At 41.2% G+C, this 27,794-nt stretch overlaps 1 protein-coding gene across 4 annotated transcripts in view; it reads right to left on the bottom strand.

Moving 5' to 3' along the window:
• Positions 1 to 392: 392 nt before the first annotated feature.
• Positions 393 to 27,794, bottom strand: part of NPAS2 (neuronal PAS domain protein 2) — a 72,731-nt gene continuing 45,329 nt past the window's right edge. For 2 of the 4 annotated variants that reach the window (XM_063126259.1, XM_063126262.1), the window contains exons 8-20: positions 26,731 to 26,849; positions 25,503 to 25,585; positions 20,891 to 20,997; positions 19,501 to 19,648; positions 17,726 to 17,807; positions 15,305 to 15,446; positions 14,129 to 14,232; positions 13,008 to 13,154; positions 8,695 to 8,883; positions 7,081 to 7,133; positions 5,629 to 5,721; positions 4,334 to 4,493; positions 393 to 1,335 (exon numbers count right to left, since the gene is read on the bottom strand). In XM_063126259.1, coding sequence (XP_062982329.1) covers positions 1,162 to 1,335; positions 4,334 to 4,493; positions 5,629 to 5,721; positions 7,081 to 7,133; positions 8,695 to 8,883; positions 13,008 to 13,154; positions 14,129 to 14,232; positions 15,305 to 15,446; positions 17,726 to 17,807; positions 19,501 to 19,648; positions 20,891 to 20,997; positions 25,503 to 25,585; positions 26,731 to 26,849 — 1,601 coding nt within the window. In that variant the 3' untranslated portion in view covers positions 393 to 1,161. Of the gene's footprint in view, positions 1,336 to 4,300; positions 4,494 to 5,628; positions 5,722 to 7,080; positions 7,134 to 8,694; positions 8,884 to 13,007; positions 13,155 to 14,128; positions 14,233 to 15,304; positions 15,447 to 17,725; positions 17,808 to 19,500; positions 19,649 to 20,890; positions 20,998 to 25,502; positions 25,586 to 26,730; positions 26,850 to 27,794 lie in introns of all 4 variants that reach the window. The other 2 variants (XM_063126260.1, XM_063126261.1) reach the window with 2 other exon arrangements.

The raw sequence follows: 27,794 nt of genomic DNA on the forward strand, positions 1-27,794 counted from the left end.
CAAGCTATAGGTCTGAAACTGAATGACTAATTATTCATTTATTATAAAAACTCACACAAAAATGGAAAAAAAATCTTTAGACTTGTGAAATAAACTGGTCTTTCATATACAAAATAATTTCCACATAATAATTTCCACATAATCCCATATAATTTTATTTTATATAGAAATAGGTCAGAGTTGTTTTTACAACAGCTTTTTTACACTACTTATGACATAAAATCTCTCTTAGAAACATCAACATAAAGCATACAAAAGTGCAACTCTTTGAAGGAAAATTCAATCCCAAAACGTAATAATGAATGAGATATGTAATAGTTGCAGCATTTTCCCACTTAATGGGCTGTAGCACAGTGCATATTCTTCAGATGCTTGTTCTGTGAACAGTTGTGTGAGTAGAAGAGATTCTCTTTAAAGTGTTTAAAGAGCATGACTAGTATGTTGGACTAATAGCTGCATGATTGTGCTTAGGTTCACTGTTTACATTTGTAGTTCACTAAATAAACTGTCCAGTGTAATTTCTTTGAAACATAAGAAATAGCAAGGGGAGGGGAGGGAGACATCAAGCGCAATATTTTCAGTTTATAAGTTTAAGGGCTATAAATAATCTTTTTAACATGGTGCGTCCCCCGTCCCCCCCCCAAATATGACTGGAAGTGCTTGTCTGGCCTCTGGAACAGACTTTTCTTTACCAAAAGTGCTAGATAATGCTTTTTGTGCAGGTGTGCAAAACAATAATATTAACCATAATAAAAATAACATCTCACTCTCTCAATAGATCTCTCTGAACCAGTGCTTTTCATTTTAAAAGATCAAAATAGTGAAGGCCAAGTAACTCAAATTCACTTATTTGGAATAGCCAGAGTACTTTCTGGTCGAAATATTCAGAAGAATTTTCTACTTTCACATACCAGTTTGTGCCATAGTTTGCACATGATGGCATGTATTAATATTACTTTTCATAACATAGTCATAAAATAGTGCAAACATCTGCAAAATGATTCCCGCTCCTTTTCTATTGCACTATCCATCAAGGTCTGCACTTGGCAGTCTCTTTATATCACAAAGCTTTGAAATGAACACATATGCAAATGCCAGTATTTCCCCCTGTCCAGCCACCATTATATAAAGCTAAAAGTGCAGTGATTTTGATGGTGGATTCTATTGCAAACGTTGTTGCACATTTGAGGATTCAGGTAAGCTGATGATTCTCCTGGCACCAGATTGCTGCTGTGATTGCACATGACGGTACTCAACACTACCTTCCTGTGAAGAGTAGGAAGGCAAGAGTAGAGAATCAGCTTGTTCACTGTGCAAAGGGCCTGCAGATTGCACCTGCACATAAAACAAAAAATGATGCAGTCAAAGAATGTTTTTACAGCTGAACAGTAGCTTATATTGCAAAATTTGCTTTGTGGATGTTGCCTGTGAACTATAACAAATGGTTTTTAAAGCACTTAAAATTGTGTTAGCTAATTTAATGGATGAAATGCTGTAGCATTTATATGAGCTTGGCTGTTTTTGATCAACTCTAGCAATTAGAAATTTAGCTAAACAGATGTGCTTCATTGTCAATGGGCATCTTTCCCACAATTCTTACACAACTCTCCACACTTCACATGGCAATTGTGTTTGTCACAGGTACACCAGTGTTACAGTAGGAAATACTTGCAGTACAATCCTAACCATATTTATTCAGAAGTGTCCTATTGAGTTCAATGGGACTTACTTCCTGGTAAGTGCATTTAGGAATGAAGGCTTTATTTTTTGCTATATAAGCTACCTATGTCTTATCTCCCTTACTGCCAACACCCTTCTGTTGTGGACAAGTTCCATTACTCCTGAAGTGGGGATTCTATGAATTGGGTTTATACAATTTGGCCTTTATTTTCACAGTTCGTTTTAGAGGAAGACATGCCAGGTTTTTGTTTTGTTTTGTTTTGAAGAAAGGAAGGTTATTGGCTATAAAGCCAAGAGCAATCAATGACAAGGACATTGATTCAGGGACATTTTGTGTAGCAAAAGGAACAAGGAAGTTATAAAGATCCATAAAACAAAACAAAAAATACACTTCACAGACACAATGTGTTAGAAATATATTTAGAAACAGTAACCTGCAAAGTTTCCTGTATAATCACATTAGAACAATCTGTTCTGGATCGCATGTTGATGTTTGCATGATGAGTGAGTTTTTTCCATACACACAGAAGCCATAATCTTCAGACGAGTGACTTGCTCATTTATATTCCAGACTAGGGGCAAAACCAACCAGGGCACTCTTCTGTGCAAACCCTGTTTGAATGAACGGAGCTTATGCAGGAGTATTACTGGTAGGCTGTGCCCTAGGTCCTTGGGGCTAATCAGAATACATTGTTTAAGAATAATAGCGCCAATGGATTCTAAATGAGTTAGTGCAACTCAGAAGAACCACCTGAAAAATCTGGCAAGCTGTTTGTGCGAGCATTTGTGTGACTGCAACAATGAATACAACCCAAGGTAAGGGCTGTAACTCAACAGTAGTGCACTTACTTTGCCTGCAACAGGCCCCATTTTCAACCCCTGGCATTTTCAGTTGCAGAGCTCAGAAAGACCCCTGTCTGAAATGCTGGAGGGCCACTGCCAGTCAATGTAAGCAATACTGAGCTAGATAGACCAATTGCATGAATTGGCACACTGCATCTTCCTAATATTCTCAAGCCATTAAATGTGGTGCTAGTACCACCCCAGGGCAGGAGAAGATAAGTGCTGATGTTTGCTTCTTCAACTCTCTTTCCTATACCGTTAAGGAATCAAGAGGAAAACTGAACTTGTGAATATGAAGCTATGATCTTATTCTAGCAGCTCTCTCTATTCTCATATGTGGGAATGTTCTTCCTTATAGGAACGATCCTCCTTATATTACTGACTGCATGGGCTTCAACACAAGGACAAGGATAATGAGCAATTCTGTGGTAACATTAGTAAGGAAATGCCATGCCATGCCTTTGTGGCTCTTATATTACTGTTCTCTTCTAGTACTTGTGACAAACTGGCCTCAGTAATCAATTTTGGGGGGAGACAATTGGTTCAAGCTTCCTCAAGCTTAAACCGTTTTTTTCTTGTCACACTGATCAACCTTGTCAGTTTCAATGAGTGTCATCACATAGGGGGAAATCACATTTCCTTCACATTGCTTCTCCACCCCTGCTTCTGTCCTTCATTATTTCCTCTTTCCTCCGGAAAGAGAAAGTAAACAAAGCCCATATGGCCCATTCAGGGGGCGTTTTTATTGCACCACTTTTCCTGCACGCAGGAGATCGCAGCTCATTCAGTTTTTTTTAAAAAAAAATCAGATTAAAAGGGGTCTATTTTGCGACGGAAAAACAAGCGGAAGAAGTGGGAGGTGTACGGGAGGCAGATGTCGTCGAAAGGACCTGCGCACATCCGTAAGTGGGCAGTAGCAAGCATGCAATAAAATGTTGTCTGATGACGCCCAATGTGTGTCCAGAGCAGAAGGCCTGAGTGTTATTTATTGGGAGTTTCAGTTTCTTCATTATGTTTAAGGCATCTGTGGGCTGAGTAGGGAATCACTAAGACTTTCACATAACAATTATTAGTTATAAGATTTCCCTCATGCTCCAAGTTTTTAATTAGGAATGTGAAAACTTACATTAGATTGCAACAACATAAACAACTAGCAAGTAATGTTTTGATCACAGACAAGATTCTGTTAGCCAAATAGAAGACAATTGGAAACAAGGCCAAATGGAAATATAAGAATTGGAATACTATGGAAAAATTGGTCTATTTTAAACATTAAAAACTAATTTAAATGAGACTCTGATGGCACAGTGAACTCCATTGATATGTTACTGGAATAGGGCTATGCCCCAAGAAAATGTGTGCTAGCTGTGTTTTGAGACTGATTTGAAATCAACTGGACATATGATATAGATAACAATTGAAGGGGTATTTATTATGTATTTCATTTCTATATTTTCCTTGTAGTAATAGTACTGTTAGATTTTCTGCATTTCTACAAAATAAGAGAGTTTTATACTGTGTCTGCTGCTATGCTTATTTAAAAAAAACTGTAACACTGTTAGCACACTTATACAAAAAACATGTCTAAATGTGTCTCAGCTGAAATAGATGACAGCTGCCAATGCCAGAAAGCTAATGGCTACTCAAATTTCTTCTTTTAAAAAAAATGCCCTCCATTGCTTTATGAATAATGGCACAATGTAAATAAATTATTACTTTTTGTCCTAAAAGATGTATATGCCGCCCCTTCAGCTAAAAAACATTCAGGGCGGCTTACCCCTTAGATACTGTTGGTTCTGTTCCAGCCCACCTGAAGGTAGCATTGCTGCTGATGTTGTTGATGCACAGGTTGTGGCTGTGCTGCAGAAAACCCAGGGTGCAACACTGCTTGTCCCATCAGCACTATAGGTGCATTGCTGCCGGAAGCTTGCACTTCCAAACTCTGGAATGTTTGTAGGCTTTGAGAATATCTATTAAAAGAAACAGTGCTAAGTTTTCCCGCCAAGACTTTATGAATAAAACACTGATTTCATGGTACAATCTATGATGGGAAAACAGCAGGTGCTACTGACCCAGAGTGTCTATACTTAAAGTGAATAATCTATTAAAATATGTAATTACGCAGTCATAAAATATATAACATTATGCCTCCTTGACTGGGTTCTTCCCTTAAAAGGTGGACTAAAAATAATTTTAAACAAATCAATAAATGGCAAGTACGTTCATTTATACATATAACTCTTGTGCTTAGAGTGCATGCCTGATACCACCTTGGAAATGCTTCCCAGCACCACATGAGGCTGACCAGGGATTGGGACAGTGCAGAGAAGCATAAAGTTAACCACAGGTTGAACAAACTTAGTATTTTGTTTCTGTTGCCGAAAAGGCTAAAACCAGGTCTGCCATTTGGCTCAGCCTGGTGGCTTAGAACAGTGGTCTTCAACTGTTGCAACTTCTGCTAGATGACTAGCTCTGCTTCTGATGAACAACCTTCTTCACTTAAAAGGGCCTAGCTTACTTCTGTAGCTGTTGATCTTGGTGCAGGAGAGGCCATGGCTCCATTGGGACTTCTGCGTTGGATGTGAACTTCTCAGGCCAGAATGATGCTGATAAGCGGGTATTGGATCTGCAGACAATTCCCTCTCCCTCTCTGATACTTCTTCCATATCCCTGGCCTCATCCCCTGAAGATGGGGAATTGGACACCTACTTTTACCTGTCATGTGGCAGCTTACATCCCTTTAACCCATAAATCCACAATTTCTATTACACAGATGCCTTCACATATTCTAAGCCAGTGGTCTTCAACTGGTGGGTCACAACCCAAAAGTGGGTCACAAGGTCAGTGCAGGTAGGTTGCGGCAAAGTTGTTGCCACCATGTTGGGCAGCTGGGATCTGCAAAAAATGAGACTGTGGACAGCTGGATGGTGGGAAGACATGTAAATCGTATGATGTAGTATGATAGTTTAGCATCTGGAGTGTCAGACAGTCTGCTTAGCCCAAATACCACCTCTGGATGAGTTATAATTTCATGATCTCACGCTTAATGATAGTTCTCAGCATAACTTCAAAATCTTCTCACCAAAGCTAGAACATATTACATACTTAGCTTGGCTTCCAGCCACATCAACATCTGATGATAGCCTTGCATGACAGGAACCAGGCATCATTGGCTGAATAGGTTGACTGAGTAACAGTCTAGCAAACAGGAAATTAAAGAATAGCAATTTAAATGAAGACGTAATAACTTGAATCCACTGAAAAGGGAGGAAGGATTATTCTGTGTAAGTTAAGAGTCAAGAGACTTGAATGTGGGATGGACCCAGGAACAGACTTTAATTCATTCTAGAATGAAGGGCAATTCCTGCTTTAATGTGTCAAATGTCTACCCATTCTTATTAATTTTATTTGTGACTTACAATGTATCTACATATTGTGGCTGCCATGAGAATGTCCCTGTAGGAACTATTTGTCATGACATCTAACTGTAACATTTACATGCTCTCACCATGTGATGTGGTTATAATCACATTGTAAATATTCTGCCCCAACCAGGAGTCATTCCCTACATTCTGATGATATCTAGTGAATGTGGGCTATTCGTGTGTGTGCGTGTGTGTGTTTAAATAGGCTGTTAAAGCTTTCATTCAATTTGCCATCCCCAAACATGGAGTATTGTGCAGACCTTACACCTTTTCTTCTGCTCCAGGAGAGCTATAATTCACAGGTAGTCTGTAGTGGCAGCTAATGTTATTTGGACAGGTATTTTTTACTCGCATTTTGTTTATTGCAGCGATCTGGGGGCTGTCTTCACTCCACCAAGTTGGAGTTGCTCTGTGGCCAAACCCCGCTGGTGCGGGGTGGCAGTGAGTAATGTAGATGAAGGGAGGCAGCACAAGCTTTCCGGCGGCCATTAGGCTTGCTGGGCCCACCCCTTCCCTCTGTCTGGGCAGAGGGCGCCCAACCAGGGGTCACCATCTGCCCAGCCATGCCTCTGCCGAGACTCCGGAGCAAACGCCATACTCAGTTCACTCAGGAGAAAAAGGTCAGGGTAAATCCTTGACCTTTTTTCTCTGCAGCTTCACCGGAAAGCCCCAAGGTGGGTGCGCGGTGGGTGCTGTGTCATACAATTGACGCAGCCCCACTGCACACCCATCCTGGGGCTTTCCGTGCATTTAGACAGCCCCTTTCTACTTCAAACTATGGTTTTTAGTTTATCATTGTTTCTTGTATCTTCTTTCAGGCCATTAAAAAAACACTTGAAAATATTTTTCAATACAGAAAAAAGAAGTAAACAAGTGCTTTCCTTTCCTTTCTACAAGTCAAATAAAGATTACCAAAATTAGAGAAAAATAACCTACAATCTATTTCCCATCTCATCTTTTTTCTTTCAAATCAGCTTGATAAAATGTAATTTTTCTTAATATTCAGGATATTTATCTGTAATAATAATCTAAACATGCAGGTACAGATTCTGCTATATAAATGATAACAACAACAACAACACTTATTTAACTTTTTTTAAAAAAAATAATCCACAGTTTACAACTGATTTACCTCAATTGTCGGTCATGACTGAAGTCTGGAGTGTTATGCTGGTGGCTGCTATCCTGTAAAATGACAGGAGGTGGAGCTATATTCAAAGATTGTGGGCGCACAGAGGCATTGTTAAATTGTGAAGTTAAGTTGTGGGAAGAATGACAACTATCTTGCATCCCTTTTGAGATTCTCCCTGATTCCTTATCTTACAGTGTTTTAAAGCAGCAACAATAACTAAAAAGCTTCCAGTTTATTGCACAAACACATACAATTAAAACAAAATTATGAATACATCAATAACTCCACTAAGATTCTACATAACCATGTAGATTGTTAATCCAACAAAATGAGTTCTCTTTGACCATTCAAAGTTAAGGGGTATTTTTCTACTGTTTACTTAGAATGGTTGGAGAAAACTACTTTTTTCGATTATGACTATGTTCACAAAATTACTAGGATTGTATTTAGTTTACTCTATCCTCAGATAGAGGAAAGAGTGTGGTGTGATCCTGTAATAGGAACCCAAGACAGTGTACATAATTCTCCTCTCCATTTTATCCCCACAGCAACCCTGTGAGGTAGGTTGGGCTAAGAGTCTGTGACTGGCCCAAGTCACCCAGTGGGATTCCATGGCCGAGTGGGGACTAGAACCCAGATCTCCTGACTCCCAGTCCAACACTTTAGCCACTACACCACACTGGTTTTTAAATCTATATCACAGAATACGGATGTGATAAATTACTTTCCTTGGATTTTTGTGAGAGTGGTAATTTTGGACAACTGCAGCAAAAGTGTAAATTCCCACAAACGCTTGCTAGAAAGAGCGAAATGGCATGACTACCAAAACGTAGCATTTCAGTTGAATCACAGATGGCTACTGTTGTAATAAAAGTGAATATCGGAAAATAGGGTTGTGGGCTCTCCCGCACTAGAGGCATTCAAGAGGCAGCTGGACAACCATCTGTCAAGTATGCTGTAGGGTGGATTCCTGCATTGAGCAGGGAGTTGGTCTCGATGGCCTTGTAGGTCCCTTCCAACTCTACTATTCTATGTTTCTATGATCTACCGGGACGTGTTCTTGCTTAGAATCCCAATGGACTGTACTACAGTCTATTGTGTACATTGCAGTCTGAAAGTTTGTATGTTTTGTTTTGCAGCCTCCTCTTCTATCCACCTGCCAGTGCAATGGTCTCATTTTTTTTAGCTTCTGCAGAGCACTTGACTCAAGACAGACCTGTACATCTGCCAAAGTAATCCTGACATCATTCTGGAAGATATACATTTCTCAGCAGTATTGTTTTTACAACATTTGTGTCGTTATGTTCTTGTGTCAAAGTAGCTAAAACAGGGTTCTATGGATTTTGTTAAATCTGTCCCGCCTGCGTTTCGCAGATTGTCAAGCATCTTTTGTTCTGTGGGCTGCTCACTGACGGAATTGGATTTTTTAAAACTAGGATTTTGTTCTTAGGGCACATAAACAGCACATTATAATTTGCATTAGCGCACCTACACATCACTTCATGCTAACTGGCACCAATGCACATTTCACAAGAACGCATTAGCGCTCATGTGCAAATATTTGAAAAATAGTGATCATGGCTTTAGGACAACTGCTGGTTGCTGTGTGCTTACCTGGCTCGATAGCACATTTTCTTCTCTTAACAGTTGATGGTCTGCTGTTTGAGGAGCTGCAACCTGCCCTTGAAGAGGTGGCCTTGGAATTACTTGCTGCTGCTGAGAATCCACCACAGATTTCCCCTGAGATTCTGGCTGGTGTTGACTGCTAAAATTCAGAGATGCTGTTGGATGTTGCAAAAACAACTGGAACAGAAAAAAAAGTGTTTTTGTAATCCGCTTACTGGAAAATTCAACGAACAAATTCATTTGAAAAATAAATTTCAAGCTATCATATCTTGAATAATATTTATAAGTGGAGATAGTCAGAGGGCTCAACTAGGTCCAGGACATGAAATGCTTCTAGTACCAGGACCTGACTCTAGAAAAAGATCATGTGAAATTGCTGCTAAATATATACCAAGTATATAGTACATTTCCCAAACAGCCATCTTCTACACATCAGTGACTAGTAGAAACACCCCCTCCCCCTGAAATTTTGAGGCCTGGTACCTCCAAAACAAGCACTGGATAATGAAAAACTTTTTCCTTTCAAAATTCTGAGGAAAATATTTTGAGGGATCATTCAGTTGTTGTCTGAGGTTCAAATACAACTTATGCAATATTAGAACTGTGAAAGGACTGGCACTTCTCGTCAGAAAATCAATTCAGGAATAGCATCCATTCTTCAGCATCTTCACTCACAAATCTCTAACACTCACCTGTAATTCTCATAAATTTCTGAGGGCCAAACTAGATATAACATACAACACATGTCATTAAACTGCCACAAGCCACTTCGTTCATGGAAAAACAGCTTCAGGAGGGAACAAGAGAAGTGATGGGTGGTTAACTCTTTTTCTGACCACCGTTTTCTGATTCAGAATGTACCCCCCTGGAACTACTGTGGGGTTCCAGACAGGTGTTTACAAGAGTATACATGTTTCTGGAACCCAACGGGGAGGAAATGGGTGCTGGTTGTATTGCAGGGGAAAGGGTTAAGCACACACCATACACTGTCACTTTCTGCTGACAATGACCCCTTCCTAAAACTGATTTTCCCTAGAAAAAGCTGCCATTCACATTTGAACAAACATGTTGCCGTGCAATGAATCTTCCTCTTCTTCTTCTTCTTCTTCTTCTTCTTCTTCTTCTTCTTCTTCTTCTTCTTCTTCTTCTTCTACTACTACTACTACTACTACTAAAACAACTTCTCTTTACCAGCTGAGATAACATAGTGAATTACGCCTTTTTACAGAAAATTGTCATCATCATACAAAAAGAAAAATATGTTTGTGACATATAATTATGGAATTATAGTTATCTAACAACATAAAATATAGAAAAAAGAAATGAAGACACAAGCAGAAGGAAAAGAAAGCTAAATGTGTGTGCGCACACACAAAGTTCCTAATACTAAGCAGAAAATATGATGAACTATGAACACCTTTTTATAGGAAATAGGAGTTTTGCTTTTTCATCTCAGCACTGTGACAGATTGTCTTCTATCAATCAGTAAAGCTTCATCCATCCTTGAAAATTATATATAATTATTGGTTTGGATCCAGACTAAGGTCCCATTTGCACTTAACGGTAGCAAATCATGAGTTAATTAACCCAGGATTTGCCAGGTTGCATGCTAAACCAGACACTAATTGTAGGTTAACTTTGGGTTGTTTTACCCACAAACAACCCAATGTATTCGGGTTTGTACATCAAATAGCAGCCTTTGATCAGGCTGAAGAAATAGTGGCATTCATGCAGCATGCAACCCTGCAAATCATGGGTTAAGTAATCCATGATTTGTCACGGTTAATTGCAAACTGGGTCATAGTAATGCTTACAGAAAGTCCACTGAAATCAATGGGACGACTTAGTCATAACTAACTTATTAAGTCCCATTCATATCAACAGGCTACTTTAAGCATGACTAAGGCCGTTGCTAGACCAGGGTTTAGCCCAGGGTGAACCCCAGGCTCACCCCTGTGCATCCATATGACGCACAGGGGATCCCAGGGTCAGGCAGGGGTAACCCTCCCTTGCCCTGGGGTATTTGGCTACAGTTGTAGCCCGAAACCGTGAGCGTGTAGACTTTTTCGCAGCTTTTTCCGGCTACCGCAATTACTCGCGAGTAGCCAGGAAAAGCGGCGGACAGGGTGCAGCACGCCACAGGAGCGCTGTGACCATCAGGGCAGGGCAGGGAGATCGGAGCCAGGGCAGGGAGATCGGAGCCGGCGGGGGGGAGGTTGGGGTGGTGGGGTGGGGAGCAGGGAGAATGATTTTTTTTAAAAAAAGACTTACCTTTGCCACTGGTGCGTTCCTGCGCACCCGGCCCTTTAACACTACAAACAAAATGGCGGACGTGACGGGGCTTTCCTCCAGCCCATCATGTCTGATGTGTGGATTTGAGTGACAGCCCGCGCTACTCACCACCAGATTATCAGGTAGGTCTAGCAATGGCCTCAGTCTGGATTTCAACTCATAATATATTTCTAATGCTTTCAGATATATACCAAAATGGAAAAAATATTTTTGGGTGGTGGTGTAAGGTGGGTAGGCAACCATTTTGGGCCCGTGGACACATTTTGCAATTTGAGAACTGTCCTGGCCGCCACCACAAAATGGGTGTGATGCAGATGAAAGCATCAAATTACAGCCACCTGCCATCTTAATTGCCTAAGAATCTATCTGAGCCCCACATGTGGCTGAGAGACATATATGGGTGATGTAGATGAGAGCAGCTAGAGGCCTTCAGTTTGCTTTGAAGTGTTTCTAGCTGCCTGTAAGACATTTTGTTATTAAAATAACAATAAAAAAGTAAGGGGGTAGGGCACCTTAGCAAGTTCCATTTTATTTATTTATTACTCAAATTTATATACCACTTTCCACATAGGTATCAAAGCGGTGAACATAAAATACAATAGCGTCAACAGAGCAATAAATATAACAATAAAATAACAAATTCAAAATGAATCAGTAAAACCACAGACTCTCCTGTGTGCTACAAACCATAGCTGGCTACAAGCCATAGCTTTAGGGAAAGCCAGTATGAAGAGATAAGAACATAAGAAGGGCCATGCTGAATCAGGCCAAAGGTTAGGGTTAGGGGTCCCTCTAGTCCAGCACTCTGTTCACACAGTGGCCAACCAGCTATTGACCAAGGACACACAAGAAGAACACAGTGCAACAGCACCCTCCCACTCATGTTCCCCTTCAACTGGTGTATGTATGCTAACTGCCCATGTAGATGAGTTTTAAGAAGGCGTATAAATGTCAGAACTGCAGAAGCCTGTCTAGGGTCAATTGATAAAAGGTTCCAGAGGGTGGTGCTGCAAACACTAGACGTTCTGCTGCAAGTGCTCCTGAGGCAAAATGCAGGAGTACATGCACACTCAGAAGTGATCCCTCTGATTGCAGGGACATAAGGGGAGAGGCGCTCCCTAAGGTAACCTGATCCCACGTTGTTTAGGGCTTTATATGTTAGCAACAACATCTTAAGCCTGGCCCAGTAGTTAATTGGCAGCCAGTGCAGTTCTTTTAGCAAAGAACTATGCCTGCTGTCGGAAAACAGCCCCAATTAGCAGTCTCGATGATGTATTCTGCACCAGCTGCAGCATCCGCACCAAGCCCAAGGGTAGCCCCACATAAAGTACATTAAAATAATCCAATCTTGCGGTTACCAATGCCCGTACCACTGTGACTAAGCTACCACAGCCCAAAATGAGCTGTAGTTGGCATACCACATGAAACTGATAAAAGGTACTCCTAGCCATTAAGGCCACCTACGCCCCAAGGGGCAATATTGAATCTAGGAGTACCCTCAAACTATACTACTCCTGTTCCTTGTGAGGAAGTGTAACCCCATCCAAAACAGACAATTTCTATTTTCTGGACCCACAGCACTTGCCAGGATTCAAGGTCAGTTTATTGGCCCTCATTCAGCCCATCAGTGCATCCAAGCCCTGGTCCAGAGCCTGCACGGCCACATCTGATTCAGTTGTGATAGAGAAATAAGAGCTGCATATAATCTGCATACTGACAACACGTCACTCCAGATCCCTGCTCTCAGCAGCTTCATAAAGATGTTAAATAGCACTGGAGTAAAACAGTGCCCTGCGGCACCCCATAGCACAAGTGCCAGGGGCTCAAGGTGCACTCCCCCAACACCACTCCCCGAGACCGACTTTCACAGGTGTTCAAAGGTGCACTGGCAGCCCATTGTGCATCAAGCTCACATGCATACAGAAATCCGTTGCTGCTCAAAGATTGCTCCTCATTGGATAAGAGCAATTTGTGTGAAAAGGCATGCTTTGGCATGAACTCCTGCTAACCTGTATGTTGGAATCCTGTACCATGCACAGCTGTGCCTGGATTTTCTGCAGCTCTTCCTGCTGCCACTGAATATTAGCTTGCAGTATGCGAGTCCGCTGCTCCAGCTGGTCCTTGATTGTCTGGAACATGTTAAACTGAGCTGAGAGCTTAAAAAAAGAAAATAAAGAGCCATGTTTCTTTTCTACTAAGTATAGTCACTATTGTGTAAACTGTCCTAGATTACGCGTATGCAAAGTAACAGGAAGCGGTATGCTTTACTATACACGCTTTCCCTTGGGGCACCAAGCAACCTTTTCCATTTGTTACAAAATGCAGGCAACTGCACTAGAATTTTGATTCTTAAAGATTTCCCCTCCAGGATATTGCAATGTTATGTAATTAATCATTAGGATGCTTAAAGTGAAGGTGAATTCAATCCTTTAAGTTATCCTCTCATATAGGCCAGTCCTTATTTATGAGGAAACATCAAAATCACTATATCATTGGGCAAATGAGCCTCAAGTTGGGTTGCTGGGCCCCATCTTCTCTAGCTTAGAAAGTCTCAGAAGGGCCCAAGTGTCTCCTTGCTTTGACTTAGATTTGGCCTCAGCAAAACTAAGCACAAAAGGAGTAATAATTATAAAATAAATAAATAATCCCCTCAATAAATAATTAGAAAATAGCTTTTTTCTAAAAAATAATAATTTAGCCCAATATCAATTCTGGACCTCAGCACGTATCAAGAATGCAACCAACTGCTTCCCCCGCAACCTATAAGCCCCTGTACCCTGCCCTGTTTCCCCCTTCACTTACCACTAGACTCTAAGTGATGATGGGGAGGTCTTGGCCCAAGGCTTCCTTCCTTTCCTCCCTAGCAACAGCGGAGCCAGTGGGAAGGAGGGCTTCTAGACACAGGAAAGGCCTTGACTAGCATGCTAAAAGGTGTCATTTTCTGCCAGGTTGCATGGGAGGTGAGGTTTCTTATACCTCTGAATTCATGTCATTGAAAATGAAGATCTTTACTCTGACTCCGGACTAATTTAAAGCTCACATTTTCTCTTTTTTATACAGATTTGCTTCATATCTAGCTTATGGGATTTCTACTTCTGTTCACTTTGATGAACGCTTTTTTAAGCTTTACCTGAACAGTGGCAGGTTGGCTGGATCTCTGAATTGATAAGTCTTGCTCTATGGTGGCTGCCCTCTCCAAGGAGGGAGATTCAGGCAGAAGCTTTGTTGTTGTGGCTGTAAGGCAATAATTATTTTGGTAAAATCTGTTTATTTAAACCAGAATTACTACAGTTCTTATTAATGTAAACAAAAAAATCACTGCAATATCTATAAACTTGGGGCTGATGGGAATTGTAGTCCAAAACTTCTGGAGGGCAGCAGGCTACCAGTTTTGGTATATTCATTCTGTAGTTCATAGTATAAAGGGAAAGCAAAGGATGCTTGTGTGCCAATATCTTCTCATTGCTTCTAAGATGTGCTGGGGTCAAAAAAGGGACATGCCCATGTAGAGAACTGCACGTACAATCACAGTTTCTCTTGCTATTTTCACTGAAGCAGTTTTCATTGCTTAAGAGACAAGCCACTTTAAAAACTGAACAGCAGCTCGGTCTCCAGCTGTGCGACAGGCAAAAAATAAATAAATGTGAAAGCCCAGCTGCTTGCACTGTCTCTCCCAAGTACACAGGGATCTTCTTTAAATAGATCTTCCTGCAGCCCTGGTTGATAAGAGGTCTAAAGAATATGTGTCTCTTTAAACTCTTGGAGAACTAGCTCAAAAGCATAATCACTCTCCAGCTTTATTTACCACTAGGCTTTGCTTTCATTATGCACGAGGATCCAAGTAACTGTAAAAACAAAGACAGAGTAGATTCTTTAAGTCTCCAGCCAGATATAAATAGAAGCCAGAAAGAGGACCAATTGCACATCCCTTGCAGGGGTGTGGTTAAGGTACATTTGAATCATCTACATCTGTTTGGATGATCCAATGAAATATCATCTGGTCGGCTTTAGAGGAAACAAAGCACAGCAATAGTTTTAAGGCATTTAAGGCGACAACCCATGGGCTGTTGTTGAGGAGGGTGTAATGCTCCAACAAGCCATGCCACCCAGGTTCAGATAACATGGCAAGCCACCATGTTATTCAGATCGCGCTTGGTACCAAGAAGTCATTGTGACTTTCTTAGCTGCATGGACTGTGTGAACTGGCCCATTATTTTTATGTGAGTAAGCCTGTGTATATTTACACTCTAGCCTATATTGCAGTTCTAAGTTTCAAATTAGTATTTACAGAGAAGCCACAACTTACATGCTGTGTCAGGTAAGGATTCAGGCAAAGATTTCTGTGAGCCTTGAGAGGACACAGAAAGTGTCCGGCTGCTGTTGAGAATTGAAGCGCCTAATTCAAGCGTGTTAAAGTGCTGTTGAGGATCCAAATCTGAGCCACTCTCCTTAAAAACAAAGTAAACATTATATTGTATCTTATATGTTTTTGACAGGTTCAAACCTAAGCATGAGTGTGGTTATAAACCTTTAAATTTTAACTATTCATGGTGCAATCCTAAACACAACTAGTCAGAGGTAAATCCCATTGTGTTTAATGGAGATTACTCTCTATTAATTCTCTTTCTATTATCTCTTTTTCAGATGGCTTCCTCTACTCCATCTTGCATTAATTTCACAGCACAATCCTTTAATGACTCTTCACCAGTAAGTTCCATTGAGAGCACTGGAGCTTACTTCCAGGTGTGTTCACATTACACTACACATTACGTTATATTGGTAGGGTGAAACTGCACCTCTGCTTTTTATTTACTCACAAGTAAACATGCAGAGCCCTGTTCCAGATTGGGACCACCAAGATTTAAATCTTCCCCTCCAGATGCTTCTCCCCCACACCCTGCACAACAGTTTGAAAAAAGCCTCCACTGGCACCGATACCCCTCCTTTTCCTAATCTTTGCACATGGGGATAATCCCATGTATCATAAAGAGCACCAAAGTTTATAGTCTTCAGTACACAACTAGATCCCATTTTAGAAGCGCAGCTAGAGCTCCACATGTTCAATGAACACACATTAGAGTAGGAAGGTCATCATGACAGCAGAGTCTGCCTCCTCCACAACGCTTGTTCCGATGCAGATTTACGCAATGCCTACAGATGTACAAGTATAGGCATCTTTCTCTGTGATCAGGAATGCTGCAAAGGCAGAGTCCTCAATGGAGGTCTAGAGGCATCTATGTACACAGAAGTATACAGGCAATTGTAGATGTGCCTCAGAATGTGTATAGGCTAGAGGTGGAGCCTGCCACTGCAGCGACACTCCCCTGCAAGTTAATTGAATACATGGTCTCAGTTCTGAAAGAGGCTTCAGTCACGGCCTTCTCTTTCTCCAGGGATGAGTTACACCCACCAGACCACAAAGCATATGAAATGAGAGTTCAATTACAATTGTCAAGAATGTGATCAACAGTTCTAGCACCTTGACTTGGCTTGGAAGTTTAACTAGCCCAAATATGGCTCATTAATGGGGTGCAAAGGGCACCATTCCCTGCCCCCCTGCATCTGACAGCATAGTTTCCCAGTAGTGTTTGTTATTCCTTGCAGCAAGGAATGACAAGCACAAACCCTTTTCCACTCTAGTTAATTTAAAGCATATGAGAATGTATTGTGGTAATAGTATTGGTGGAGAGATGGGAAAAGTCAAAGGTATATCATGTAGTCGCGTAAGATGGTAAGAAGAAAAGGCAGTAGCATCAAAGGGGCTAAGTGTGGTTGGACAAAGGCAAGGCAAGAAGGGAATTCTCAGTGTCACAAGCTACCAGTGATCGCTTGTGCCCATTGAGGCTGGTGGAGCAGAAGGGAGGATAAGTCACTGTAGGCAGAGCCAGCAGAGTGGGAAAAGTTGTCAGACTCAGAAATCTGCAGCATATAGACGACACAAGAACTATTTCAGAGCAGGGACAGTTGTCAGAACCAGACACCTGTAGCATGCTGAAAACACACACAGAGTGTACAAGTGAACCAGAAAAGCATTACAAAAGTTCATTTCAGAGCTACAAAATTGTTCAGACCCAGAGACCAGTAACATCCCCCAAGCACACACGGTGCAAGCAGATCAACTGAAAAAGAGCTTCAATCACTTTTTGAATTGAGTGAAGTAACACACATAATTTATTTTATTTTCTTTATTACAGTTTTATATTGCCCAATAGCCGAAGCTCTCTGGCTGGTTCACAAACTGTACAGTCTCCCACTTCTCCCCACCCTGTATGACCAGTACAGAGTGTCTTAAATTACCTAACCGCAACTGTGCTCAGCCTCAGTTCCACATCTCCTCTACAAAATAAGAACAAAAATACTGAGGCCTCTCAGGCTCTCTAGCTGACTTCCCTTGCTGTGAGCAAGGCAAGTGATCCACATCTGTCCTCTACTAGCTCACCATCACCCCACACCCCTGTCCTTTTCCTCTCTCCCTGACCCTCTTCAGAGGTTGCTATTGAGAGCTCGGAAGAGAAACTGCTGCAAATCATCCCACTGCAGCTGGGGGTGGGTGGGGAGAAAGATCCCCACTCAGATCCCCTCCCCCACCTCCCTGGTCATAGCTCTGCTACTGCCTGTGGTCTTGGGGGAAGGGGAAAATATGTTAACGACTTAAATCCTTATCCATTTCTTTCTGTAATAGCTGATGTATGAAACAAAACAAAGTTGGGGTGTCGTTCTAGAATACCTTTAATACTGAAGAGATGATTGCTGGAGGTGTGTCTTGCAAGGCCACGTTCCGTCGCCGTTCCACTCGAACATCTGCATAACTGATGGAACATCATAATTTTCTGTGGAGAACTATATTCCATTCTACTATTCTGAAAGCACCATTACATTTAGCTACCAAGTTATTTCATGACTTACTCCAGAATTAAAATCCACAGCTCATGTAATCTAAATATATATAAAAATGTAAATAAGTGCATGTTGTGTTTGTATTCTATTTGCTAAAGAAAAGGGAAATCTTAGCTGTAATCCTGTCTATACTTACTTGGGACTAAGTTCCACAGAAACGGCTGGGACTTGGAAGCTGCTTTACACATTACGGATAAAATCAAATGTAACTCCTACTTAAAAGTAGACTCATTGAAATAAATGGTACTTAAGCTAGTCATGACTAACTTAAATCCCATTCATTTTAATGGGCATATTCTAAACAGGATTTACATTGGATTTTACCCCATGTTCTTTTATGTACTTGAAAAATGTTTATGTATGCATGTAACAAACATGTCTTTGCAACTTTATTTATGTCACATGTACACAAATTGGCTATCTCTCCACACTCCAACTGCATATGGTGGCAACTACAGATTAGCTGTTACTTAATGTGTAAATCAGTTAGGTGTAGGATCGTAACCATTTTCTCTAGAGTCCAATTAGCAGGCCTGCACAACATCACAGTTTGTAACAAAATATTGTATCATAAAACGTTATCTTTTAGAACAACTATTTTTGTGCCATGTAAGATGAGCCTCGTGTGGTGCAGAGTGGTAAATAAAGCAGCAGTTTCTGCAGCTGAAACTCCCCACGGCCTGAGTTCGATCCCAGCGGAAGCTGGTTTCAGGCAGCCGGCTCGGGTCGACTCAGCCTTCCATCCTCCCGAGGTCGGTAAAATGAGTACCCAGTTAGCTGGGGGAAAGATAATAACGGCCGGGGAAGGCAACGGCAAACCACCCCGCTATAAGGCCTGCCAAGAAAACGTCAGCGAAAGCTGGCGTCCCTCCAAGAGTCAGTAATGACTCAGTGCTTGCCTGAGAGGTTCCTTTCCTTTCCAAGATGTTCCTGCCAGCCACATGTCCTCAATGCAGCCAAATACATCAACGCTATAACTTCAGTCCATTTATCTTCCTATGGCCCCAAATAGATATATCTGTTAAAGCCAGCATTAGTAAATGAATTCTTACAGAGACAAATTACAGAGTCAGATTGGAGTCCATCTCTAATATAAATTTCCTCTAGGATTTAGTTCACACATGCAAAAAAACGTTGCAGAGACTGCTTCTATTTCTACTACATCGAGATTTTCCCAGATAGTTGGAAACTGTGATGTACATTGCCAGGTGACTCAAAAGAAAGATTATGCTGCATGGTGCACTTGGCCAAAGGGCATAGCGAGCCATTTCACCCCAAACACTTGCCATAGGAAGGTTATAAAGCCACCTTGAGTGCTATTCTTTTGGTAGAAAGGCAGGGTACAAATAAACTAAAATACTAGCGTACCAGCATTTTCATATATGAACTGGATTTAGAGCCACCAGCGTAAAGAGAATGAGCATATATTATTCTTCCACTGAGTTCAGTTAAAATCCTGCAAAGCTCAGAATATATTGCCTGTTCTTTTTTCATGTGACCAGGGTTGTACAGTGTGCATCCCTTAACCCAACTTTATGTACATTTGTTCTGCACTGGGGACCCTACTGATTGGCAAAACAGCAATGTTACTTAATTTCCCCATACCTCACTACTGTATGGGTGCATACGATGAATTCTGGTTTGGAGTTCCACTGGTGGTAGGTGATATAGTAATGTGTTTGCAGCCAGATCCACTGCTGTCCTTTGGTCAGGAACCGATAGCAGCAGGACTTCCCTTTGCCAAACTGCATCACTATTTGAGGGCAGAAAAACAGCATACTTGTCAAAACACAACAAATCTATAAAAACATATTCTAGGAAATTTCTAGCAGGTTTCCCCAGCAAACCCAGTTTTTTTCCTAAGGATACAAGACTTCCCTTTCTAAATGTGTAGAAGTGTATATTCACATAAGTGGAATAAATACACAAGGACCTGAACCATGTATAGTTGTGATTAAAAGGCCTTGAAACTACTTTGACAGCATAGGTTCAATTCGTCCATTTGGGAGTCACATTAGCATCAGGGCTATAACCAAATGTATTCATGATATATGGTCCAGTTTTATTCCAACTTTATCTCCACTAGGGATGTCTGTCAACGGGAAATCAGTGCTATTTGTATTTGTGCGCCAAGCCACAGGCTTTGCATGAATTCTGGGGAGTTTAAATATTTTTTTGTCTCAGCCATATGGCCGCAAGTTGCAGCTGTGCAAAATTTGCATAATTTGTGTGAATTGCAGCTGGATTTTGCAAATTTGCACAAATTGCAAGTGTAATTTGCGCAAATTAAGAAACACTGAAAATCTGTTAGCTATTCTGACTCGCTGCCAAGTCAGCCAGTTAGTGGTAGATGGAACGAAGTCCAGGGGCCCAAGCCGATAAAAACTTCACCCACCCACGTAAACAGATTCCTCCGACATCCCTAATCTCCACTGACATTATTCAGTCATGGCATGACAGATGAAGTTAGATTTGTATTGTACCGCTGAAAGCTAAAAAATTATTTGGATTGGCACCATTCATTTATTTATTTAAGCAACATTTAAATGGAGTTAATTTTTTGTTGATTTGCTAAGCGGTTCGAGTTCATATTAATTCCATGCTTCAGCTTTAAGTGCTTAATAATAGTGGAGTACTATGAGATATCTGCACTATTTTCAAAGTGTCATCTCTAAGATACAACATCCATTTAAAAGTTAGTCAGTAAATCTACACAAAGAATAAAATATAGCAAAATTAGCTTGCATGACACAAATAGCTAGCATCAAATGCCTGGTATATATATTTTAATAAACTTTATTGAACTCTAGCATATGGACATTTATGTGACAAAGAAGTCTGTAAATCTTTACTAAAACTGAATTGAATTCACTGAAAGATTTAGCACTATTACCAATTCCTAGTCTGCTCCTCAGATTTTACCCCACCTTTGCTACTACACAAACAAACAGGCATTTCACTGAATTACCATGACTGTAGGAAATACAATACTCACAGTGTTCATGACACCGTGCCAAGAGTTGTAGGTCATCTATATGATAGTAATCATAACCAGAAGTACCAAGCACTTCAAAAGGCAAATATCCTATAATTGGTGGTGCTCTGGATCAAGACAAAATACAAATGATGTTCAGCAGACATTTCAAAATAATACTAGCAGTACTCTCGTCCCCTCTCAAAAAGACTGGAAATTTTACATATGCTGAAACAACTAATGAACAACTGAGAGTCTACTTGGGACTATTGAGTTAAGGCCACTCATGCAACAGGACTTCCCTAAATTCTCCCCCCACCCATATTTGATCCTCTAATCCTCCAGAAGAAAATTGGTGGGTGCAAGGAAATCCTTTCTGCTAGTGGAGAGCTGGCATTGGATCCAACCCATTCTGTATTACTAGAGCTGAACAGGAGATAATTGAAGGAAAGCAGAAGAACAAAAGGTGAAAATAAAATAGTTCAGCAGAGCAACAGAGCTAATTAATTCATAGACAACCAGACATGCCCCATAGCAAGAGCAATAAATCTCATATAGATTTTTTTAAATTTACTGGGTTAGGAGTATTAAGATACAAGACAGTGCAGTGTAGCAACATTAACTTAAATAATTGCAGGCAGTACTACTACAGTGGTTTGGGAAAATGTTGCAAGGACTTTTTAGAGTGGCCAAACCTTAACATTGATGAAGGCTCTTCATAATTGTAAGAAGGTTGTGTTTGGTTCAGCATGATATGGCATAGTGTCAAATTACATGTTTGATGAGCATGTAAAAAGCAGTAGGAAGGAATGAGAAAGTACCTAACTCTCTGTGCAAGAGAGAAGCTTTAGGCGAGAGAAGAACTACGGTAAGTATCCCCATCCTGTCCTCCACTTCTCCCCTGCAAGTTCCCCTCCCCGCCCACTGATGCTTAGTGGAGACTCATATTCCCAAATTTAGTCTGCTGCTAAACTACTCCTTTAGCTCTTACAAGCTAAACATGATCCAGTTTGGCTTCCTCTATATGCTTATTATACACTATAATCTGAATGAAGTTGGTTATTCTGTTATGAATTTGGCAAGGGGCCCAAGCACAGAGTGCATGCTTTACAAGGGTTCAATCCTTGACGTCTCCACTTAGGGTGGAGAAAGATTCCTGTCTGAAGCACTGGAAAGATGCTACCAGTCAGTGAAGCAAACAATGCTCAGCTAGATGGACCTATAGTCTGACTTGGTGTAAGGCAGGTTCCTTTGTACACTTTCCTGTCCTGATGTTTGGTGAGGAAGATCTCACCAAACATCAGGACAGGAAAGTGTACAAAGGAACCTTTTGCAAGGAGAAAGGAAGTAAACACAACTGAAGGGAATTCCCAGGGCCTGTCAAGAACAAACTGTAAGGGGTCATAGCCTTGTGCACTTGGCTCCAGTGGGAATACTTGTACCCTGAGCAGAAACTTTCATTATGTCATTAAGGCTGTGTACAGATTATTCCTATGAAGAAACAGAAACAGCTTCCCCCTTAGAGATATAGTGAAGCCAGAATCTTGTTTCAGGGGCTAACAACATATTAGCAGGTGTAAAAGGGCCCAGAGTCGATTTTTACAAGACTCATTTTTAAGAAAAGATCATTTAGAGCAGAGAAACAGTGTAGGGAACCTACTAACTCATTTCTCATCCACAATTTCTTGGCTTCAAATCACCTGCAGCAGCTATTCTCTCCACAGGGCTCCAGGTACACGTTTGCAAGAATAAACATGAGACCGAAACTCCATGGAGAGAAAGCTGTTGGGTTCACACAAACAATTTGGAGCCCAGAATGGTGAACCAGCAAAGGGGTAAGCACATGTCTTCAACTGTCTGATATAAATTACCCTCTCTCAAATATAGGTTATCACTAGGGGTCTCTTACATACATTTGTATGTAATGTGTACTTAGTGCTTATGTAGGTTCAGAACATTTAAAATATAACGAGGAAGAAGGTGAGCCTCGCCGAAAACGAAAAAACCTCTTTGCTTCTTTTCAAAAACCAATTTTTATTATTATTTTATGTGTTTAACTTCTGCAGGTTGCACATCAGATGTTTGTTACAGGGCTGAAGAGAAGCATTCAGATGCAACACCAAACCACAGTGGTGAAGACGGGATTGGAAGCTTCTGCTTTCATTTTATATTAACCACAAACAAGCCAGCTTTACAAATTATGGTTTCTACTAACCATACTCAAGATTAACCAGTTTGTTCTGGTTCAGATAATGCAGCAAGCTGCAGTTAATCAAAATTAGAAATGAAAGTTTCCAAACTCCTCCTTATGGTTGCACTGGGGGAGGGGGGAGGGGAGGGGGAGTGTGTGAGCCCAAAGGAAGGCAAGGCTCATTCTTGTGATAAGCTACTGCTTAGCATTACATCCAAATCTTCCCTGTCTAAAGGAAATAGGAAGATGTAATAGGTCCTCAAGGTATCCAAATAAAAGAAAGAAAAGAATGCTACGAAATATATAATAACATGAAGCGGGAGCTGTATTTTAGAAGTCTGTTTAAGAATGAACTACACCATTAAGATAAAAACATGAAGTTGAGAACTCTGGATTACATCCAATGGTGCCTTTCCCTTAGTGGTTCTGCTCATGCAGATCAGGGTACCAAATTCCCCACAACAACTGCAGCCTTCTGCACCATATCCCAGCCTGTCCCAACTATAACAAACAGCTGGGGGGGGGGGCAGGGGGCATAAATGGGGTAGATAGGGAATAGTAAAAATTGGGTGTCCTGACTTGCCGAATGAAAGCACTTTCTTCTGGGAGCATCTGCAGGGGAGAATAAATGGGAGGGAGGGATACCTAACATCTTACCCTGCACACCAATTATCTCTGCAAGTGCCTTCCTCAGGCCATTTTAACCAGATTTTTTTTTTCATAAGCCAAGCTCTGTGGTCAGAAATAAGCCCAGCAGGTGGGGGGCATATTCTACCCACCTATTTTCTCTTACAAATGCTCCTGCATCCGTATTACCTTGGGAAAATGCATTTGCCACGGTAACGATAGACCTACCCTAACCAGTATTCTCCAATAATTATTATTATTTATTTATATTTTTCTAGAACAGGCACAAGTCATATCATGATCACATTGTATTTTTCTTTAATTTATTTATATATACGCACTAGCTGATATGCCTGGCATTGCTCGGGTCTGTGAATAAGTAGTAGTATTGTGAAGCAGGGGAAGCAAGCTGCTGCCAGTGGACATGCCCAGCTCCAGCCAAATCCTGCCAGGACTACCCCGGCCTGCACTTCTTGCCCACCAGGAGGACTGTACTGAAGGGTCAGGGCCGGCCCACCTACTTGTCCTCATTTGTTGAGCCTATTTCTGGGCATGCGCAGAGTGCTTCCCTTTCCTCCCTCCCTCTTAAGGATGAAGGCTGCATGTGTGCTTCCCTCAGTTTCTGAGAAAATAGCGATATCAGGATGCCTTTGAGCATGTCCAGAGTTTGGCCTCTCAAAGACATGCTGTTGTATCTAGTTATGATTTTAAAACCACACATAGTGGGTGGGAGGAGGCACTGCAAATGGATGCAGCCCATTTATATGGGTTGTTTCCTTTTATGTGGAATTGGGTTGACTGCTTGAGACTGACCGTAGGAATCACAATGGCCACCAAAGGCCAGTAAGTCTGGCCTCCCACCCAAGGCATGCTGGGAGTTTCAACCAAGGCATGCTGGGAGTTATAGGTGTAAACTTAGGTTTTTTATTAAATTCTTTAAAAATACTTAAACCCCCAAAATTTATGCTTTTAGATTTTTCTGGTACATTGTACAGCCAGACCTATCAGCGTGTCAAATTTCAAGTTTCTAACTCATCTGGAAGTGGGTAAACATTTCCAGACATACATGACACACACACACTTTCCACTTAACAGGTAGAGATTGTACATATTTTAGAAATATGCATGTTTTGTTTACATATATGGATTGTCTTACTAAAATGTCCAATAGAATCACATTTATTTGTTTTATTGCAGTGGGCAATATCCAATGGGGTACTTAAAGCCCCACTGATTCTTTTGCACCCATCACTTGTGGAACAGATATTTAGCGCTTCCAGGAGGAACAAAGGGGGAAAACGTGTTGTTCAGCAGAGTTCACATATGGAAGCTCCAGCAACCTGCCCTGATCCAGAAACTAACATTTCCGCTCATTTCAGGGCTCTGTTGCATAAGTGCTGAGTCCCCCAATGTAACGGAATCAGCAGGATCCATTGCTTGTGGAAGAGAATCGACAGGGTGGAAGGAAATCAGCGGGGCCATAAGTGCCCTGTTGGATACCGCCCAAAGTATTTAGCACTTGCTTACTTATTGTAAAAAACTCTATACTGCCATAAATCTAAAACATTTCTAGCTGGCTCATTTCCTTCATATAGCCCCAACATTTATGAAAATCAACATTAACAAGCAAATGTTGACCTTGGTAAGAGTTACAATGTTTTCCTACCACCATACAAATATTTGGCCATCAAGCGTAGCATTACTTTGCAAGCTCTAGTTCATGAGAACAGTGGCAAAGAGTTATGCAAATCATCAAGTATTATTATTATTATTATTATTATTATTTATTTATATAGTTCTTCTCTTTCCACCAACCTGTGATCCAGAAATAAAAATTTCCATTCCAAACTATGTCTTGAAGTGAATTCCTCTAAAGGTTCTTCAACTATGCACATTTCCTGTATTAGAATTAAATTCTGTTAGTGACAGCAGTACCTTTATCCTCATTCCATCTGCCTTTTCTTAAATGTCAATGAAAAACGTGTGAAAGGAATAGACACAGAAGGTTAAAATGCATCCAACTATTAAGCAGCAAGATACCAACTCCATCTGGTTTATATTAATTTTAACTGATGCTATGCTTGTTATTCTGATGATAAAATGATAATTTACAATTTTTGCAAAAAGATTAAATGCTATGTTTGCATACTGTATACAGCACTCAATTCTTTTACAAAAAACATGCAGCTATTGGTGATGTAATTAATGCATTTCATGTTTACCAGGGCACCACACAGAACTACTGGGCATTTTACACATGCCATATGGATACTTTTGCAAACCACCTCCTTCTGTTGAGTGAAGTTCACTCCAGCTGAAATTAAAAGTTTACTTAACTCACAGATTGGAATCATCATGTTGAGAGTCTCTAGACCTGGCAGCTTTTGGCAGAGGTACTGAACATGATGTTGGCAATTCCTATGGAAAGCCACTCTTACACATTACAACTGCAGCAGAAATCACTCTGCCCAGGAAGGCTCCTTTAGGAGGTATCCCTGTGATGAATATAAGATGTATTCTGGCCCATTTTATTCTGCTAAAAAACAAACCACCATGTATTGGGGGGGGGGGGTGTTTTCCACAGACATGACATGGCAACTACAATTAATTCCTATTTCTGAAAATAATTTGGATAAATATTGAATTGACTGGATTAAACATCAGCTGGGGTTTGTGTGGGAGAAGCCAGATAGTCCTAACAATGTCTGCATTATGGTGACTTTGGGGGGGGGGGGGGGGGGGCGTCCGCAGATAGTAACTTGAGAAATGACCTGCATTAACTCATGGGGCTTCCAGGTATGCTTCCTGTATTTGCCCAGTTCCACAAATATTCAGCATCATACATATGGTCATCACAACATCACAAAACCTTCTGAAGGGGGACAGTACCATGTACGCATGTGATCTGCAAGCCGTTGTTTCCGCAGAATGCACAGGCTGAACCTATTGTCTTGCCTTGTACATGGTCATAAGAGGGAAGATATAATTGAAAGTACTGATATTACTGCTAAGACTTAACAGGCTCTAAGACATACACACTTGCCTTTAAAAACTGAGGAGTTGCCAGCCGAACAGTAGCAACAAAGCAGACTTGTTTTCCTAGTGCTGTTCTGTAACCTCTTGGAACAGCACCATCAAAGCCATTACAAGTGGATATAGGCACTGGATAAGAAAATTACAAGACAAAGAGTTGTGCCTCTTAGTATATTTGCTCCCACTGATTATTTGATACATATGAAATGCACTAATGTGAAATATCTCTCAAAGGTATGCCTGAACCTGCTATGCATGTATACATATATGTATATATATTAAATATTAATTACCTGCATGAGAAAATAAATTCACAACTTAGGGAGCAGCTAGACAAGATGAGAAATGATCCACGTCCTTCAAATGTGGGTTACTCTCAAACAGCAGTAAAGCTGGGGACTGTGTTGATGTCATATTTGCCCCGGGGTGGCTCCAAATCCATGCTGTGTTAGTTAGATGATGCAGCTGCAGATTCAAAGCCACCCTGGGACAAAGAGGTGAAGATGCGTGGCTAAAAGTCGGCAACTTACCCTGACTTTTCCAGCTAGAGTGAGGTCAGCCTGGCTCTTCTACCAGTCTGTCCTCACTTGGAGCCACTCCGGCAGCATTCCTGGACGGAAGGCAACTTCCTCTTCATCACCGGAAGCCACGGGAGGGAGAGGGGGTGAAGCCCGGCGAGCCTAATGGCCGCCAGAAAGCCCGCACTGCCTCCCTTGTTAGAACAACTTGCCACCATCATGCACCAGGGATAGCGTGGAGTTTGGCAGCAGAGTGGTGCCAACCCAGCACCGTGAAGACAGCCCCCAGGTGAGAAGGAGCAGGTAGAAGGAGGTTTTTGAAGTGAGAAGCAGCAGGTGAGAGAAGGTTTTTAACTAGTCAGGCTTATTTTTGATCTTGGAACCTGGCTAAGATGAAAACAGCTTAGGCAGCAGGGGAAAGACTTGTGGGGGGACATAGCAAACAGAAACAGAGGTCAGCAATCCATCTCACTTGCCCTCATTCCTTTTGAAAAGCTGTTATACAGCTATTGAACACGACCCATGTTTGAAGATAAGTATGCTGCTATCACGTTTC

This window comes from Elgaria multicarinata, chromosome 5 (assembly GCF_023053635.1).
Source record: "Elgaria multicarinata webbii isolate HBS135686 ecotype San Diego chromosome 5, rElgMul1.1.pri, whole genome shotgun sequence".
In the NCBI taxonomy this organism is placed as follows: Eukaryota; Metazoa; Chordata; class Lepidosauria; order Squamata; family Anguidae; genus Elgaria; species Elgaria multicarinata.